This window comes from Cinclus cinclus, chromosome 17, assembly GCF_963662255.1.
Source record: "Cinclus cinclus chromosome 17, bCinCin1.1, whole genome shotgun sequence".
Classification (NCBI taxonomy): domain Eukaryota; kingdom Metazoa; phylum Chordata; class Aves; order Passeriformes; family Cinclidae; genus Cinclus; species Cinclus cinclus.
In genome coordinates this window covers 3091157-3105314 of record NC_085062.1, presented here as the reverse complement: position 1 = coordinate 3105314, position 14158 = coordinate 3091157, and the positions used below count along the sequence as shown (strand labels likewise).

General features: G+C 47.0%; 1 protein-coding gene across 3 annotated transcripts in view; it reads right to left on the bottom strand.

Moving 5' to 3' along the window:
- Nucleotides 1-1045: 1045 nt before the first annotated feature.
- SETD1B (SET domain containing 1B, histone lysine methyltransferase) overlaps nt 1046-14158 on the bottom strand; it is a 49101-nt gene continuing 35988 nt past the window's right edge. For 2 of the 3 annotated variants that reach the window (XM_062504676.1, XM_062504675.1), the window contains 9 exons: nt 13916-14133; nt 13543-13675; nt 12390-12851; nt 9075-10631; nt 7630-7796; nt 7249-7380; nt 7026-7145; nt 6526-6663; nt 1046-5821 (listed from right to left, as the gene is read on the bottom strand). In XM_062504676.1, the coding sequence (XP_062360660.1) occupies nt 5648-5821; nt 6526-6663; nt 7026-7145; nt 7249-7380; nt 7630-7796; nt 9075-10631; nt 12390-12851; nt 13543-13675; nt 13916-14133 (3101 nt within the window). In that variant the 3' untranslated portion in view covers nt 1046-5647. The remainder of the gene's footprint in view (nt 5822-6525; nt 6664-7025; nt 7146-7248; nt 7381-7629; nt 7797-9074; nt 10632-12389; nt 12852-13542; nt 13676-13915; nt 14134-14158) is intronic. The other variant, XR_009933757.1, reaches the window with a different exon arrangement.

Genomic DNA, 14158 nt, shown 5'->3' with positions numbered 1-14158 from the left:
TCCCTCAGCCCAGCTGCTGAAGGACACCCTGGGGTCTCCCCAGTGTTGCACACCCCCCCCTGTTCCCAGTTTCCCAGCATGGGAGCTCTCAGACCCTGAGCAGCCCAAGCCCTGCTGAGCCCTCAGCTCAGGACACGAGTTCTGTCCCCAGCCCCTCCTGGCTGAGCCCCCGAGCTGTGGCTGTCCTGCAGCCCTGTCCTGTGCTCACCTGAGGAATGCAGGAACTGAGCTGGGAAGTCACCTACAGCCTCTGTCCTGTCTCTTCCACCTCCTCCTCCATCAGCCATTCCACTGTCCCAGTCCAGGTATTTCTTCTTAAATAAAAGCTCAGAGAGGCCACTGTGACCCCCCCACAGCCCCCCATGGGGGGGTGGGTACACGGGCAAAACCTGAGCAGCTCCCCCTTCTCTGGATCCCAGGGAGCAGAACTAATCCAGACTTCATACAAACACAGAATATCCTGGAAGGGACCCACAAGGATCATCCAAGTCCAACTCCTGGCAGTTTGAATAAACTGATTTAAAAAGAAGGAAAGCAAAGAGCCTCTGGCTACAACAGCCCCACGCATCACTGACACCTCACCTGGTGGTTAAGGGCTTCTGCCTCCATAAAGTTAAAAAAAATAAAATAAGAAAAGGATATGAACTTGGAGCAAACCAGGGCAGAAGCTGCAGGGGCAGGGCCCCCTGACCTGCAGAGGCTGGACAGGTTTGGGACTCCTGGTTCACTGTCAGGAGAGCTCTGCTTCAGCTCTCCAGGGTTGTCAAGATTGTTAATACTGACACATTTCTTAAAGTTTATAGACTAGAATCACTCACATATTTCTTTCATGTAATATAATATTGTAAATTAATTTTCTGCTCACCAGAATTAATATTTTCAATAAACTTTGGTGAAAATCAGTTCTTCACACTGTTCTTGCTCAGCATCTGCATCCTTGAGCTCTCACAACTCCCAGCACTGGTCTAAGAGCAAAAAGCTGCCCTGGTAATATATTAAGCACAACATAATTTTTCTGTAAGAAAAGTCAGTATATTTATGGTTTGCTTTATAAAAGTTACTATAATACAATGGTACATAGTATTCAATTCACAAAAATATGAACAAATATATACAGCATGACACATCCACAACAAAAACACTTTCTTCAAAACAAGATACATACTGGTGACAGATTCTATATGCACAAAACATCCCTAAATTTATAAATTTGCTTAACAAAAGAAAAAGCAGAAATCCTAAATCTTCAAAGCAGAGTTGTTCTTCTTTTTTTTTTTTTTAAAGGAACTTAGGGAATTTGGTTTTTTTTAATTTATTGCAAATGATTTGACCTGCCTACTTTTAAAGCAGGCCCTTGATTTCCACGCTGGGAATTAAAACCAGAAAACTGCAAGAATTGGGAGCTGGGTGTTCTTCCATTTTGCTTCAAAACTGCCCCATTGTTTGAGAGTGTCCTTCTTGATGTGTTTCTTTTCACTTGGACAAATCCTACAGTGGCAATTAAGGAGGAAACTTATAAAAACAAAACAAATATTAAACTGAAAAAATCCAGTTGCAAATTCACTTAAATACATTTTAGGGTGTCTATTAGACTGTACACTTTTCCTCGCTTGAAATAAATAGATTTTGCACAATAGGTTTCAGACTGAGGGAGGGGGGGAAAGAAGAAGCCTTGACTTGGCAATTTTTTGTCTTCAGTTTCTTAATGCTTCTAATTTAATCTATTTATTTGACAAAAAACCCCCGTATTTATACAGAATTTACATTATACAAAGCTTGACACAAGCTGTAAATGCCACCAGCTCCTTTGCTATACTCAGTCCTTCTTCTTCCCCATCTTGACATGATTTAGAGCTGGAATCTGTTTAAAAAGAACTCCAAATTACAATAGTCACTTTTAATAAACTATTTACATGCTCTTGAAGTACAAAGAAATCAGCAAAAAAATTTTGACATGTTTCTACAAGAAACAGTGTTTGAAGAGAAGATTCTTGCGTTCGCCTATGTACAGAAGATGCATTTTTTTATACTTCAAAATCCTTTTTTTTCCTTAAGTTTTTATTTTGTACAGAAATGCACTGAAATGATCCCTGAAAAAGGTCACAAAAACCAGAACTGAAACTACTGTGTAATTTGTTGGAGTTTAAAAATGATGGTTGTTTTTTCTTGCCTTGTAGAAATGAGCTGCTCTATAAAATATAAATACCTGCAGGATGAGCCCCATCCCTTCCTGGGCCCCCCAGAGTCCCAGACCACTCTGGAACAGCCTGGGACTGCAGAGAGGTGTGAACCACACAGATCCTGTGGATGCCAGCACAGAGGAACCTGCACCCTGACCTCCCACAGCTGCAAACTAAACTTAATTCCATTGCCATAATTTTGCTCTGTTCTCTTGGGTCATTCCTCCCAGAGAGATGGAATTTTGCAGGGAGCATTGTAAATGTCTCTCTCTCTCTTTTTTTTTTTCCTTCTTTTTTTTTTTTGTTTTGTTTGTTTTTGTCTTAGGCTCAAATTGAAGTGACAATAAATTTGGGGATTTCAGTGGACAAAAGCACTGCAGTCCCTTTAAGCACCTCGTGCTGGTGAGGATCCCCTTCATCCCTGTCACTGTTTCCATGGGGTGCCAGGGAGCCTGTGCTGGATGTGAACCACACAGCTCCTGCCCTCCTCTCATCCCATCCCCTGCCAAGAACAAGGCAAAGGATTTGAGGCATCTCCAAAACACATCTGTGCCTGCAGGGCTCCCCTGGCCCAACAAGACCCCGTGGGCTGGCAGGGACAGGGCACCCATGGAAAGCACCAGACTTGGGAGTCCTCACCATAAAATTGTTTGGAAGTCAGGCAGCTTCCCAGTGCAGGATGAAATATCTCCCAGGTAGGACTCTGCAAGCCAAGATTTATGGGAACAAAAAGAGAAGCCTCAGGTTTGGCTTTGAGATCAGACTAACATGATTTTTCAGAAGAGCTGTGGCTTCAACAGCTCTGTTTCTTCCTGGGGAACTACTGGGAGCTCAGCTCTTCTAAAAAAAAAATCACATTATTTGTCTGGGATCCTAAAAGGGGGATGAATTACAGGCAGTTTCAGAAGTACCCAAGCGATTTAGGTGCTTTTAGCACCAAATCCCTTTGGTGCTCCCAAAAAGACATGGTGAAGGACCTGAAGGTGACAGTAACCTTCCTCTCCACCTTCCTCACCAAGGATTAAGGCAAACTGCAGGGGCTGATCCCACCCAGAGCACAGTTCCCAGATATGCTGGGAACTGCCAGCAGGTTCTCAGGGCTGGGCCATTTGGGGTGTCCTCACCCCCACAAATCCACCATTAATGCACTGGTTTGATGGAGCAGAGAGGGAGAAGGCCAAGGACAGGGGCTTCAGTTCTGACACACAGGAAACTTCCATGCATTTCCAAAGCCTTCCAAGTCAAAGGCCAAGCTGTGGAGATGCCAACTGGAGCATCATTGAATCTCATTAAAAAAACAACTAAACTGAGCAGCTGGTTTAACTCCCAAATGCCATCACTGCAGTTCCAACCAACATTCAGTGACAGAAATTTGTGCTTCTCACAATTTTAGGTTCTGGGTCACCAACACCCAGTTACTGGAGAGATTTATGAAGAAGGAGGAGAAACAACAAAACTGAACTGAAACAAAAGCAGAGATGGACCATGGACTGTCCAACCTCAGAGACAATTTGCTCACCCTCAGACAGAAACACAGGTGGTTTTAAGGCAGCTTGTAGCAGTCTGTGTGTTCCTGCTCTCTCAGGCCTTTTGTCTGGACAAGAAATTCAGAGGCAGAGGTCTAACCTACATTACAAGCTCACGCTGCAGTGCAGGCCTGGCAATTCCATGGAACAGCTGAAAATATTTCCAGGAACCTCTTTTGCAAGGCTGTCACCTCAGCTTGTGGAGGTTTGGAAAGAATACAAGAATACAGCTGTGCAATTTGTTCTGTGGGGAGAAGATGTTTAGTTATGCAGATAATCTTTCCATTTCATAATGACATTGCAACTTCCCCTTACAAGCCAATTAAAAAGGCTTTAGTATGACTAATCTCTACTTTTAACGCAGGAGAAATTCAATGCAAATTGAAAAACTGATCCTGTCTATACCTGAATGGTGGCGTAACATTTCCAGATCTCATCCAAATAACTTTTTTTTTGGTGTTTTGTCCCATTTTTAAATGGAACCTCTTGAAGAACTGCAACCTTCACCTCAGCACATCTACAAGGACAAAACATATTGAGAAATAATTTTAAAACATGCCTTCCAAATTTAGAGAAGCATTCATTTCCATGCTCTAGATTGGGGGGGACAGGATTGCTCTCAGGGACACCTTTACCATGATTTTCTGGAGGGATGGGACCACCCCAGGCAAGTTACTGAGTAACAGAGGGAGGAGAGCAGCAGGGCACAGCTTGCTCCTATCACAGGAGGCATCTCCCACATCCAAGGACAGAGCAAATACTCCATGTAAAACACTAGAAGGGCAGGGAAAATGCAGATGAAAGTGAGAAAAAATGAATACAAGTCACACATCAGCCTGTTTCCCATGCACAGGAAGAAAATCCTGCTGCAAACGTGGGCTGTAGTCCTTGCTTGCAAGCAAGGCAGGATTTCTACAGCACAAACAGGGGCTGAGCTGTCCACTTAATCTCAGCCTCTACTTCAAGCAAGACAAGCCCATCTCCAAGGAATGGGCATCCCCAAAGGCCACACGATGCTACAGCTGCTCAGCTGACTCCACTTCTCCTAGTGACTGAAGTATCCAAGGATTTCTCACGTGCAGCTGCAGAGGTTTTGATCCCCCATGGACCAGCATGGCATAGAAACTGAGAGGGGAGCCCAGGGAGGGGAGCTGAGGTCTGGCTGACCTGACTCTGCCCCAGGGTCTGGCTGAGGGGCCTTGTTCAGGCTCATCCCTAAGGAAAAGGAAGGACAGTTCAGCTCTAGTCTCACTGTGGACACATCTCCACACACACACACACCCCCAAGCACACACACACACTCATTCACACACCCTCAAGCCTCTGGCTTGCTCTGTAACATCAACCTTACACTTATTTACAGCTTACTCTGAGAAATCTGTGCAATTTCAGCCAATCAAGCTCCCAACAAACCCTACATGGCATTTTCAGTCTCTGCTTCACATTTAAACGTTGAATGTCTTTTTCAACCAACGAAAACTGATGAGAAAAAGGTAGCAGCATTTATGAAAAGATGAAGGTTTACAAGAACAATTAAAAATAAAAAAAAAAGGTACCATTATCCCACTATGGAGCATTACTGCAGGGACTGAACAGAGAAGCTAGTGTTTGGATAGACCATGCCACAAAAGGTAGCCACCTTTTTGTGTGCGTGTTGGATCTGAAAAGGGAAAAGCACCTGAAACATGAACAGTCCTCGTGAGCGTGTGCGCTTTTTGCTTTCACTCATGATCCTGGCAGAAGTGCGAAACTTGCTTGGTTTTCTTCTCTTTTTCCTTTTTTTTTTTTTTTTTTTGGTAAGTATTTTTTTGCTTTTAAATTTTTTTTTCTTCCTTTTTTCTGTTGTTTTTTTTTTCCTCTTTTTTTGGCAAAGTGCAACCACACCTGGTTACCACAGTTTTGACATGGCCGAAGGTGCAAGTGTGACGAGAAACCTCGAGTTCAGTTCAGGGTTCCCCTGCAGTTCTCAGAGCCACAGAGACACGGGATTTTGACATCCTCAATTGGAAACTTGTAGTCGTAGGTAATTTCCTCGTTCACATTGATGTGCTGCTTGGAGTAGATTACGATCTTCTTTTGAGACTCCACCGTGATCACTTTAGCATAACAATTTGGCTGCAAGGGCGACAGAACAGGTGATGATGTAGGCTCCCGAGGGCGTGGCTTCCCAGCCTCCACACAATTATTTCAAGATAAAATAAAACGGGGCAGTTCTTTCCCCGAGACAACCCCGGGCATGCTTCCAGAGCCTGGGCTCAGGGCAAGCCTAGGGAAGGAGGCGTGAAGCCAGAAAACAGAGCAGCCCTCCTTGAGCTGCTCCAAAATACCCAAATTCTGGTCATTTATGGAGCAAAAGAACCTGGATGATGCTCCATCAAATTTGTCACCGATTAAGAGAAGCTCAATGCTTCACAATTTGGCCAGGCAGGCAAGTCTGAGTGCAGACTGCTGCACAGAACAGAGGGGGAAACAGCAGGGAATATTTTCCCATGCAGACACTAGAAGGAGACTGTTCCCACAGCTGAAATTTGGTATGTTTTAAGGAAATATTTGTTAGATTTGCTTGCTCAGTGTCCATCAGGGTCCCCCAAGACAGTCAGGAGGGCTCTTGAGTGCTCTGTCTCTGCATGTTTCATTTCTCAGGTCTCTTCAACCTCTTTACACTACAGACCCTGCTCTGATCTGCTGCGGCTCATTAACATTTAATCACAACCCTGCCACCCTCTGCCACCCCTGAGCACCTCTACCAGGGCTGGCAGCGACCCCCCGGGTTTGTCAGGGTGCCAGGGAAGGACGGCAGGTGAGAACCCCATACTCACATTGCAGCTGTGGTTGATAAACCTGGCAAAGTTCCCACATTTGGTGGCATCAATGATGGTGTCGTGGTCCACTCTGAACATGTAACTGCTGCCAATGCCCTCATCCTCGTATCGCTTCTCACGCATGTCAGCAATGACCTGCAGAAACCCCAGGCAGGCTCAGGCCACGCTGCACAACTCACCTGTGAGCAGCCACCTACACAAGGTTCCCCTGAGCTCTGCTTGTGCCAGGCAATGGGGGGTTATAGGATCCCCATCACCCCAAGAGAGCACACACCTAACTGGAAACACGCCAGTTCAGGATGGGTTTCTGAAGGATCCTCCCGAGTGCTCAGTTTTCCATGGGTTGTTGAAATTCCCACCCTTGTACCTGAAACCATATGCCAACCTCTGCCCAGCCCACACAGCTGACACCTTCAACCCAGGACTCCAACCCTCACTGTCATACTCGAGGGCTTCTTCTAGAGCTGGTTTTTGCTGAGATTTCACCCACAGCTCACCTGCCTGATGTTCTGACCCACATACTCGATCACCATCTCATCAGCTGCAATGGGCTCCATAGCAAAAAGGCCCCAGTCGTGAATGTGGCTCTTGCAGAATTTTAGTTTTTTCTTGCGGAACTGCATGAAGAAAACACCCCAAAACCCCAACCCTGAATTAACCACAGCACAGAATGGGAAAGGATGTCTCTGGGTCCACGATCTGCAGCAGGGGGTGATCTACCTTGAGCTGGTTGAACTTGAGCAGGTCACTGTCACAGCTTCCAGTGAAGGAGGAGAGGAGCCTGCGTTGCTCTGATCGCCTCTCGGAACCAGCCCGTGTGGAAGCGTGGGGTTGGGCAGGGATGCTCATACCCTGAGAGCACAAATGGGTGATCAAAGCTGACCCAACACCCTGCAGGCTCCCTGTGAGCAGCCCCTTGTGCAACAACACATCAGCACACAACAACTGACATCAAACACTGACACTTCCCACTCAACCCCAGGACAATCAGCGAGACACAACAGCTTCCCCTCCCTCCTTGCCAAAAGGCAGGAAGCACCTACTGCGTGTGACAGTGTCAAACCAAATCCCATTCACACCTGGCACCCCTGGATTCCTCACCTGTGTGTCAGCTGGAGGCTCCTCTGCAAAAGCTCGGCTATTGTTGAGGTATTTGAGTTTGTCCTTCTTATCAATTTTGTAATAACCTTCGCTTCGTGCACAGCCCGTAACGTGCTCCCGCATCCCGTCGTCCCGCTTCTTCTTCTTGGGGGTAGAAAAGCTGGTAGGTGGCAAGAAGTTAAGGAGAAACACAGCCAGAGGTGGATATCACACTAAACTTGCTACAGTTGCATGGAGCTAACACCAGGAGCCTGGAAAATCAGGAAGGTTTTGTGGGGTTGCAAAAAATAACATTACAACCGAGATGGTGCTCAGCCCAAAGGCCTCGGAGGGACGCTGCTCTCACCAGCCTTGGGAAATGAGCTCCTCCAGAAGCACCTTCATGGCTTTGGCTCCTGGAAGGACAGTGGAGCTGTACTGCTGCCAGCTCACCCCACAAACAACAGCCATGAAGGCTACAGCAATTGAGACTGACCCAAAAATTCTCCCCGTGAGGCAAAAACATATCCTTGACACCAGAAAGCTGAAGAAGAGGGACCATAAAAACTGAGAGGTGATGGCCTCAAAACCAGAGTGCTGAGGGTTTGCTGTGAATCAGGTGAGCCTGCAGGTACTTTCACATTTGTCATGAAGTGTGGCACATGATGAACTCAAGGTGAATTTGAAGTGGCTTAAAAAGTGAGTGTAATTTTGCTATTACAGTATAATCCTTACCAAGAGGGAAACAGATTTATTTTCACTATGGGTTTTGTTAGTTGCCACTGGCTGGTTTTAGGTGGTTTTGGGCTTTTTTGGTTTTGCTTTCCTGTCTTGCAGGAAGCAAGGGATAAAGATATCTGAACTTCACACAACCTCTAGCAACACACAAGGTGGTGTGTTTGTCTTCTTAAACACATAAACCTGTACATCCTTCCTGAAAACAGTACCACAGAGTACTGAGGTTTTTAGAACAGTCTTTTAGGCTCTGCTCTGGAGATCACCACTGGTGGCTGCACACACACAGAGCCCTGATGTGCCACTTAGAAACCACTGATTTAATCAGCATTTCAAACTCAAAGCAAGTTAAAGCTGCTAGAAGCACTAACTCATTGTTTTGGGCACAGATGGTGAGATTATTTTTACAGCAGGTTTTAGCTCTGAGTGAAAGTGCTGTATGTGCAGACTAGAAATTCCACAGGCAAGCCGGAAAAAAAGTCTGGTTACATTGCAGACAGAAGCTTCTCAAACTAGGAAGGAAACCTCCCCAGAAGAGATGCCTACAGACTGTCCCTGCACTTCCAGACTGAACATGCAGCAAGAACAGCCACTTCTGCAGTATTTTCGTACTGCAGCTTCAGAGAACAAAACAGCCTAAAATTCCCTGCTCATCCAAGTAACCACTACTCCTGTAAGCAACCGCTTCTCGTGCATCTCACACATGCTGCCAACACAGTGAGAAAGGATATAAGGATGGAAAACCCACAGGGTGTCATTGAGCCAGTCCATACCATTGTCCTGCTGTAACAAGCGGTCGTATGTGATACACATGAACTTGATATCCTCGTCGTCGATGCCTCCGTTCCAGATGTCGTACAAAATGGTCATCTCCTCAAACTCGGAGCGTGGCCGGAACTGCGGCCGGGGTGGGGAATACTCAGGGGAAGGGATCACTGGCAGCTCCTCGGATGTCTTCTTCTGCCTTCGCCACTGCCGCTTCGGCTTCGCTTCCTCTTCCTTGAAGTCTTCATTCCACTGGTTCTCCAGTTCCTTGAAAGGCAGTTTCTCTGCAACTGTCTCAGCTGCTATTTTCTCATGGAAACCGTCATTCCTGAAGTCCAGGGTGACGGCTTCAGGGTCTTTCAGTCCATAGTAGGCATCAGGATGTCCACTCAACAGCTCTTTGCCCACAGCACCTTCCACCAAGGCCACTGGCATGGGAGGAGGTTCTATGGTTTTGCCCGAGTACACGTCCAGCGAGAGGACAGAAGGTGGGGACCGCCTCGGCCGACCTGGCCTCCTTTTGGGAAGAACGGAGGGTGGTGGTGGGGGAGGAAGAATAGGAGCCCCAGGGAGTACTTCTGGGGAGAGCAAACCGGGTTTCACTTCTGCCTTGCATTCCTCAATGGGCATTCTTCCATCTCCAAGCATGCACGGCAGGGCTGCTACAGGTATTGGCTCATCAGGTGGCAAACCCATGTCCACGTGGAAATCTGCTTGTGGGGGGCTGGCAAAGGGGATAGGGGAAGGAACACTGTTCATGCTGATTGTAAGGGAAGCACCAAGAGGCTCTTTAAAGGTTTTCTCTTCTAGCTCATCCTCTGACTGTTTCTTGCCAGGAAGAAGGCAAGGAATGGTAGCACCAGCCTCTGGGAAAGTAGGCGTGAAATTGAAATCTCTCCCAGGAGTCCGAGGAATGCCACTGTTAATGCCAGGAGATTGGGATGGGTAGGAAAAGGGGCTCCCTGGGACTTGAGGGGAACTGAGGGTCAAGCTGCTTCCTGTAAGGGGAGCATCACTTCCTGGTGTGGCGGGAACAGTGTCCGTGCTCTGCGACTTGGCAAGGGGGTGTGAAGACTTGGCCAAAATGTCCCGCCCGGGAGTCCTGGGAATCTCCTCTTCCACAGACGTTTTGGTCACCATTAATTGTTCAGGGAACTTCTCTGGAGGGACTAAAGATTCGTCCTTGCCGGGAGTCGATGGCAAGGGAAGCATGGAGGATGGCACCTGCACCTTGTGGGCTGGAAGCAGGAGAGTCTCAGTGTCCGGGTGGATCATCACCTCCCGCCCAGGCGTGCGGGGCAGCCGCTCGTCCTCCTCCGCTGCCGACGGCGCCTTGGCTTTAACTCGGCCTTCCAAGCTGCTCTCCTCAGACTTGCCAAAGAAGCTGCTTTTGCTGGGCAGAGCTTCTCCAAAGACTGCCACTGGAGTAGAGATACAGAGAGCCACCTCCTCATGTTGAGATTCAGGCTTTGGACCTTCCTGTACATCTGGCTCCAGCATGGAAGTGGGTTCGGACTCTTCCTCTGAAAGGGGAACAGAGAGGAGAATCAGGAGCTTTGCCTCCACTTGGTTACTTGCCACTTGCTAGTAAAGACATGTTTAAGATGCCACAATTAAAGAACAGCTCAATTCCACTGGGAGGCTTTAAAACTCCAGTGCTTTACGTAGTGTAGAGTAATTAGACACTACCACACACTTTCCTAATGGACCATAAAAAACCCACACTATTAATTTGAGGATTAGCTACAACACAGACCAGAACGAAGGTTTCTCTGCTTTCAAAAGCCCTGACAACCTTTTGTACAGACATTAAAGGAATGAGAGGATGGTGGGGCGAGGACTTTGGAGGAGAGCTGTCAAAGCCCAGAGCTATCACCTTTTCTAATGTGGGAACTTAACTAATTGCAGGCCAAGGAGCACCCTCAGCTCTCCAAGGAGGGAGTGGTGAAGGGAATAGCAGAACACTCCTGAACAACACATGAAGGAAATGGGAAGCCCTTGTAATGGATGAGGAGACACTCACATGGTATCAATGAGGCAATTTATATGCTGCTCTCCTGCAGCAGCCTCATTTGTCTGGAGTTTATTTACCCACTTAGGGCCAGGTCCAAAAGGAATAAATGGTGAATCTTGTTAGGCAGCTCAAAATAATTTTCAAGTGGGAGAATGAAAGGAGGTGAAAATGCCTGGAGAGTTGGAAGGGAAGCATTCCCCATTTGTGCTGAACAAACCAGGGTTGCTGGAGAAGGGTCTGAGCCTTGCAACTCCTGTATGACAGAGCTGGGCTGCAGCAGTTTGAGTTTGTTCCCACAGCTTACCTGCAAAGCTCCTTACACATGTCAAGTTGCTCAAATGCAGGTGTCTCCAAATTTATGTTCCTTAGGCACACCGACCTGTTCTAGAAAGGATTTGTGCACAACCAGTTCTTCTTTGCATGTCCAGTTTAACCTTTTACCTCTGACTTTCAGATTTTACAGCAGCCAAGGAGTGATGCCCTGTGCAGGGACTGAATTTCCAGCTCTCCAAATGGCAAAACACTGCCCAGTCCTCAGACACCAGTGCTGCCAAGGCTCCACAGCAGGCCTCCCTAGATGTGCCTTCCCTGCTGGCTTCAATTTTAACTTTTAGATTTCCCCCAGTTGCCAAATTACTCAAGCTTTATGCATCTCACTCCTGTTCTAGTAAAAGGTTTCCAATTTCCTTGGGTTAAATACAACTCTGTATTGATTGAAGAAAATTTCCTTCTTCCAGAAAACCAGAGAGTATCACTCATTTAAAAGGAGTAGGTAACAAAAACCCCCACAAATAATATTAAGAACCATACATAACTCTAAGACTGCACTCACCTGCCCCATGCAGCTTCCCTGTCACACACTGCTTTGATATTAAAACCAAAAAGAGCCAGTAATGACACTCCTGTTCTGTTTTAGCAGCCATGGCTTTTCTATCTTGAGCTCCAGCCACCACCCCCACTCCATCAGTCACCCTCGGACCATGACAACTGTTCAGTCCCTGTAGGACTCCTACTAAACTGCCCCAGGATAAGATTCTGGATACAGTAACCACAGTATTTTTAGTAGCAGATGGCTCATGTAAAGCTCCTTACTAGGAAGGAAAGTTCAGCACAGACCTCTTTCCCTGTACAGATAATCCCTAGCATAGAGCCAAGACTGGAAGAAGAAAAAGAACAAGGGAAATACAAACCCATACATATTGGATACCAGGAGAAAATTTACTTGGAAATGTGATAACAAAACTCCAAAGCACATGGAAGGGCATACCTGGCCTACAGATGGGAGAGAGTGCAAGTTTTGTCTCCTGGTCTCTTTCCATAACCAAATGTTTCAGAGTTTCAGCAGCAACAGAAGCCCCTGGGACCTGGTCACACTCACTTTCCCCTGCCTTGATTTCTTCACTGCCTTCATCTTTCACTGCCAAAGCTGGCTCAGCAAGTTCCAAGCCTGTTGCATCCATGTAGTCATCCACAGGATACAGGTCCAAAATAGTTTCCCTCTCATCATCAGGAAGCTCATGACCAGTGGGTTCATGCTCTGGCTCAGCAATCATGGATTCTCTGCTTTGCTCTTCAGCCACCTCTTCCTCCTCTTCTTCCTCCTCCTCCTCATCATCATCATCCTCCTCATCTTCATCATCCGAGTCTGAACTTGACTCAAATTCAGAGGAGTCCTCACTTTCATCAGATGATTCAACTTCAGCCTTGGAAGACGAGGGACTTGCTACATCTGCAAGAACAAGCTGCCATTAGTTCTGCTTTCTAGCTTTATTAAACAATCAGAGGTAAATATCCCTTCCACTGTAGAAGTGTGGAAGCAGCATCATTAGCAGCATGTGGGCTTGCAAGAATAGCCTCCCAATTTATTTATTTTTGCAGAGATGTGTAAATCCTGCCTCTGGCTGCTCACAACAATCACCATACATGTGAGGAGCAGTGCTGTCTGGCACCTTTCCATGTGGGTCTCTGGGTGTACTGTATCTTTTACTGAGATTTTCTCCTGCCTTTACACACGGCCTTAAAAAGTGGAAACTACCACCTTCCAGAACAGGAACTGATTGATAGGACAGAGTTATTAGCAGCCAAATTATCCTTGTCTGAAATCCAGTCCCTTCTCCCCTCAGCCACCCCTGTTTCACAAAAAAAGCACACGTTTAGCTGGGCTTGAGACCTGTGCCCCTGTGCCAGGTTGGGCTGAGATCAGTTGGGACTGGACGGTTTCTGTAAAGGGACCCACTGACTGAGGGATCATGGAAACTTCACAGGTATGAATTAAAAATATCTCTGTGCATTATATTGTGTAAAACTGCCCATCAGTGAAAGGAGGTGCACAAGTAACAAAATCAGCTCATAAAGGAAGAAGAAGGGAGACCACAGCTGACCCACAGGTGACACTTGCTGCTTCCACTGGAGCTGCTTACCCTCCTCAGAGTCCTGCTCCTCCTCCTTGTCACTTGTGTCTATGCCTGTCTCCTCCTCGTCATCTTCATCCTCATCTTCATCATCATCTTCATCCTCCTCATCATCTTCATCCTCCTCATCCTCCTCTTCCTCCTTTGCAAGAAAGCATTGCGAAAAATGAACAGTGCCTGAGCCCTGTGATCTGGCTGTCAGTGCAGAAACCACCAGGGACTCTCAGGGAGGCTGTCAGAGAACCTGACAGAGGTTCTGTAAGGACAGACCCCACCAGGAGCACTCATCTCCCAGAAAAGGGAGACAAATTTGGCATTTGGCATTACCAGGCCCCCTTTTAATGACAGGCAGCATTGAAACTGCAGCCACACACCAACATACCTTGCCAGGTGCTGCTTTCACCAAGCCTGCCTCTTCTTCCTGCTCCTCTTCCTTCTCTGAGGAGGACTCTTCCTCTTTCCCTGATGTCTCATCTCCCTCTTCCCCCTCGCTGTCGAGCTCCAATGGCCTTGCTGGTCGCCGTCGCAGCCCCACTGCCTCTGCATCCTTCTTTGAGAGCTCAGATGTTGTGTCAGAAGCATCCCTGTCCCTCTCTGACTCTGAGGAGCAAACGTAACAGAAATT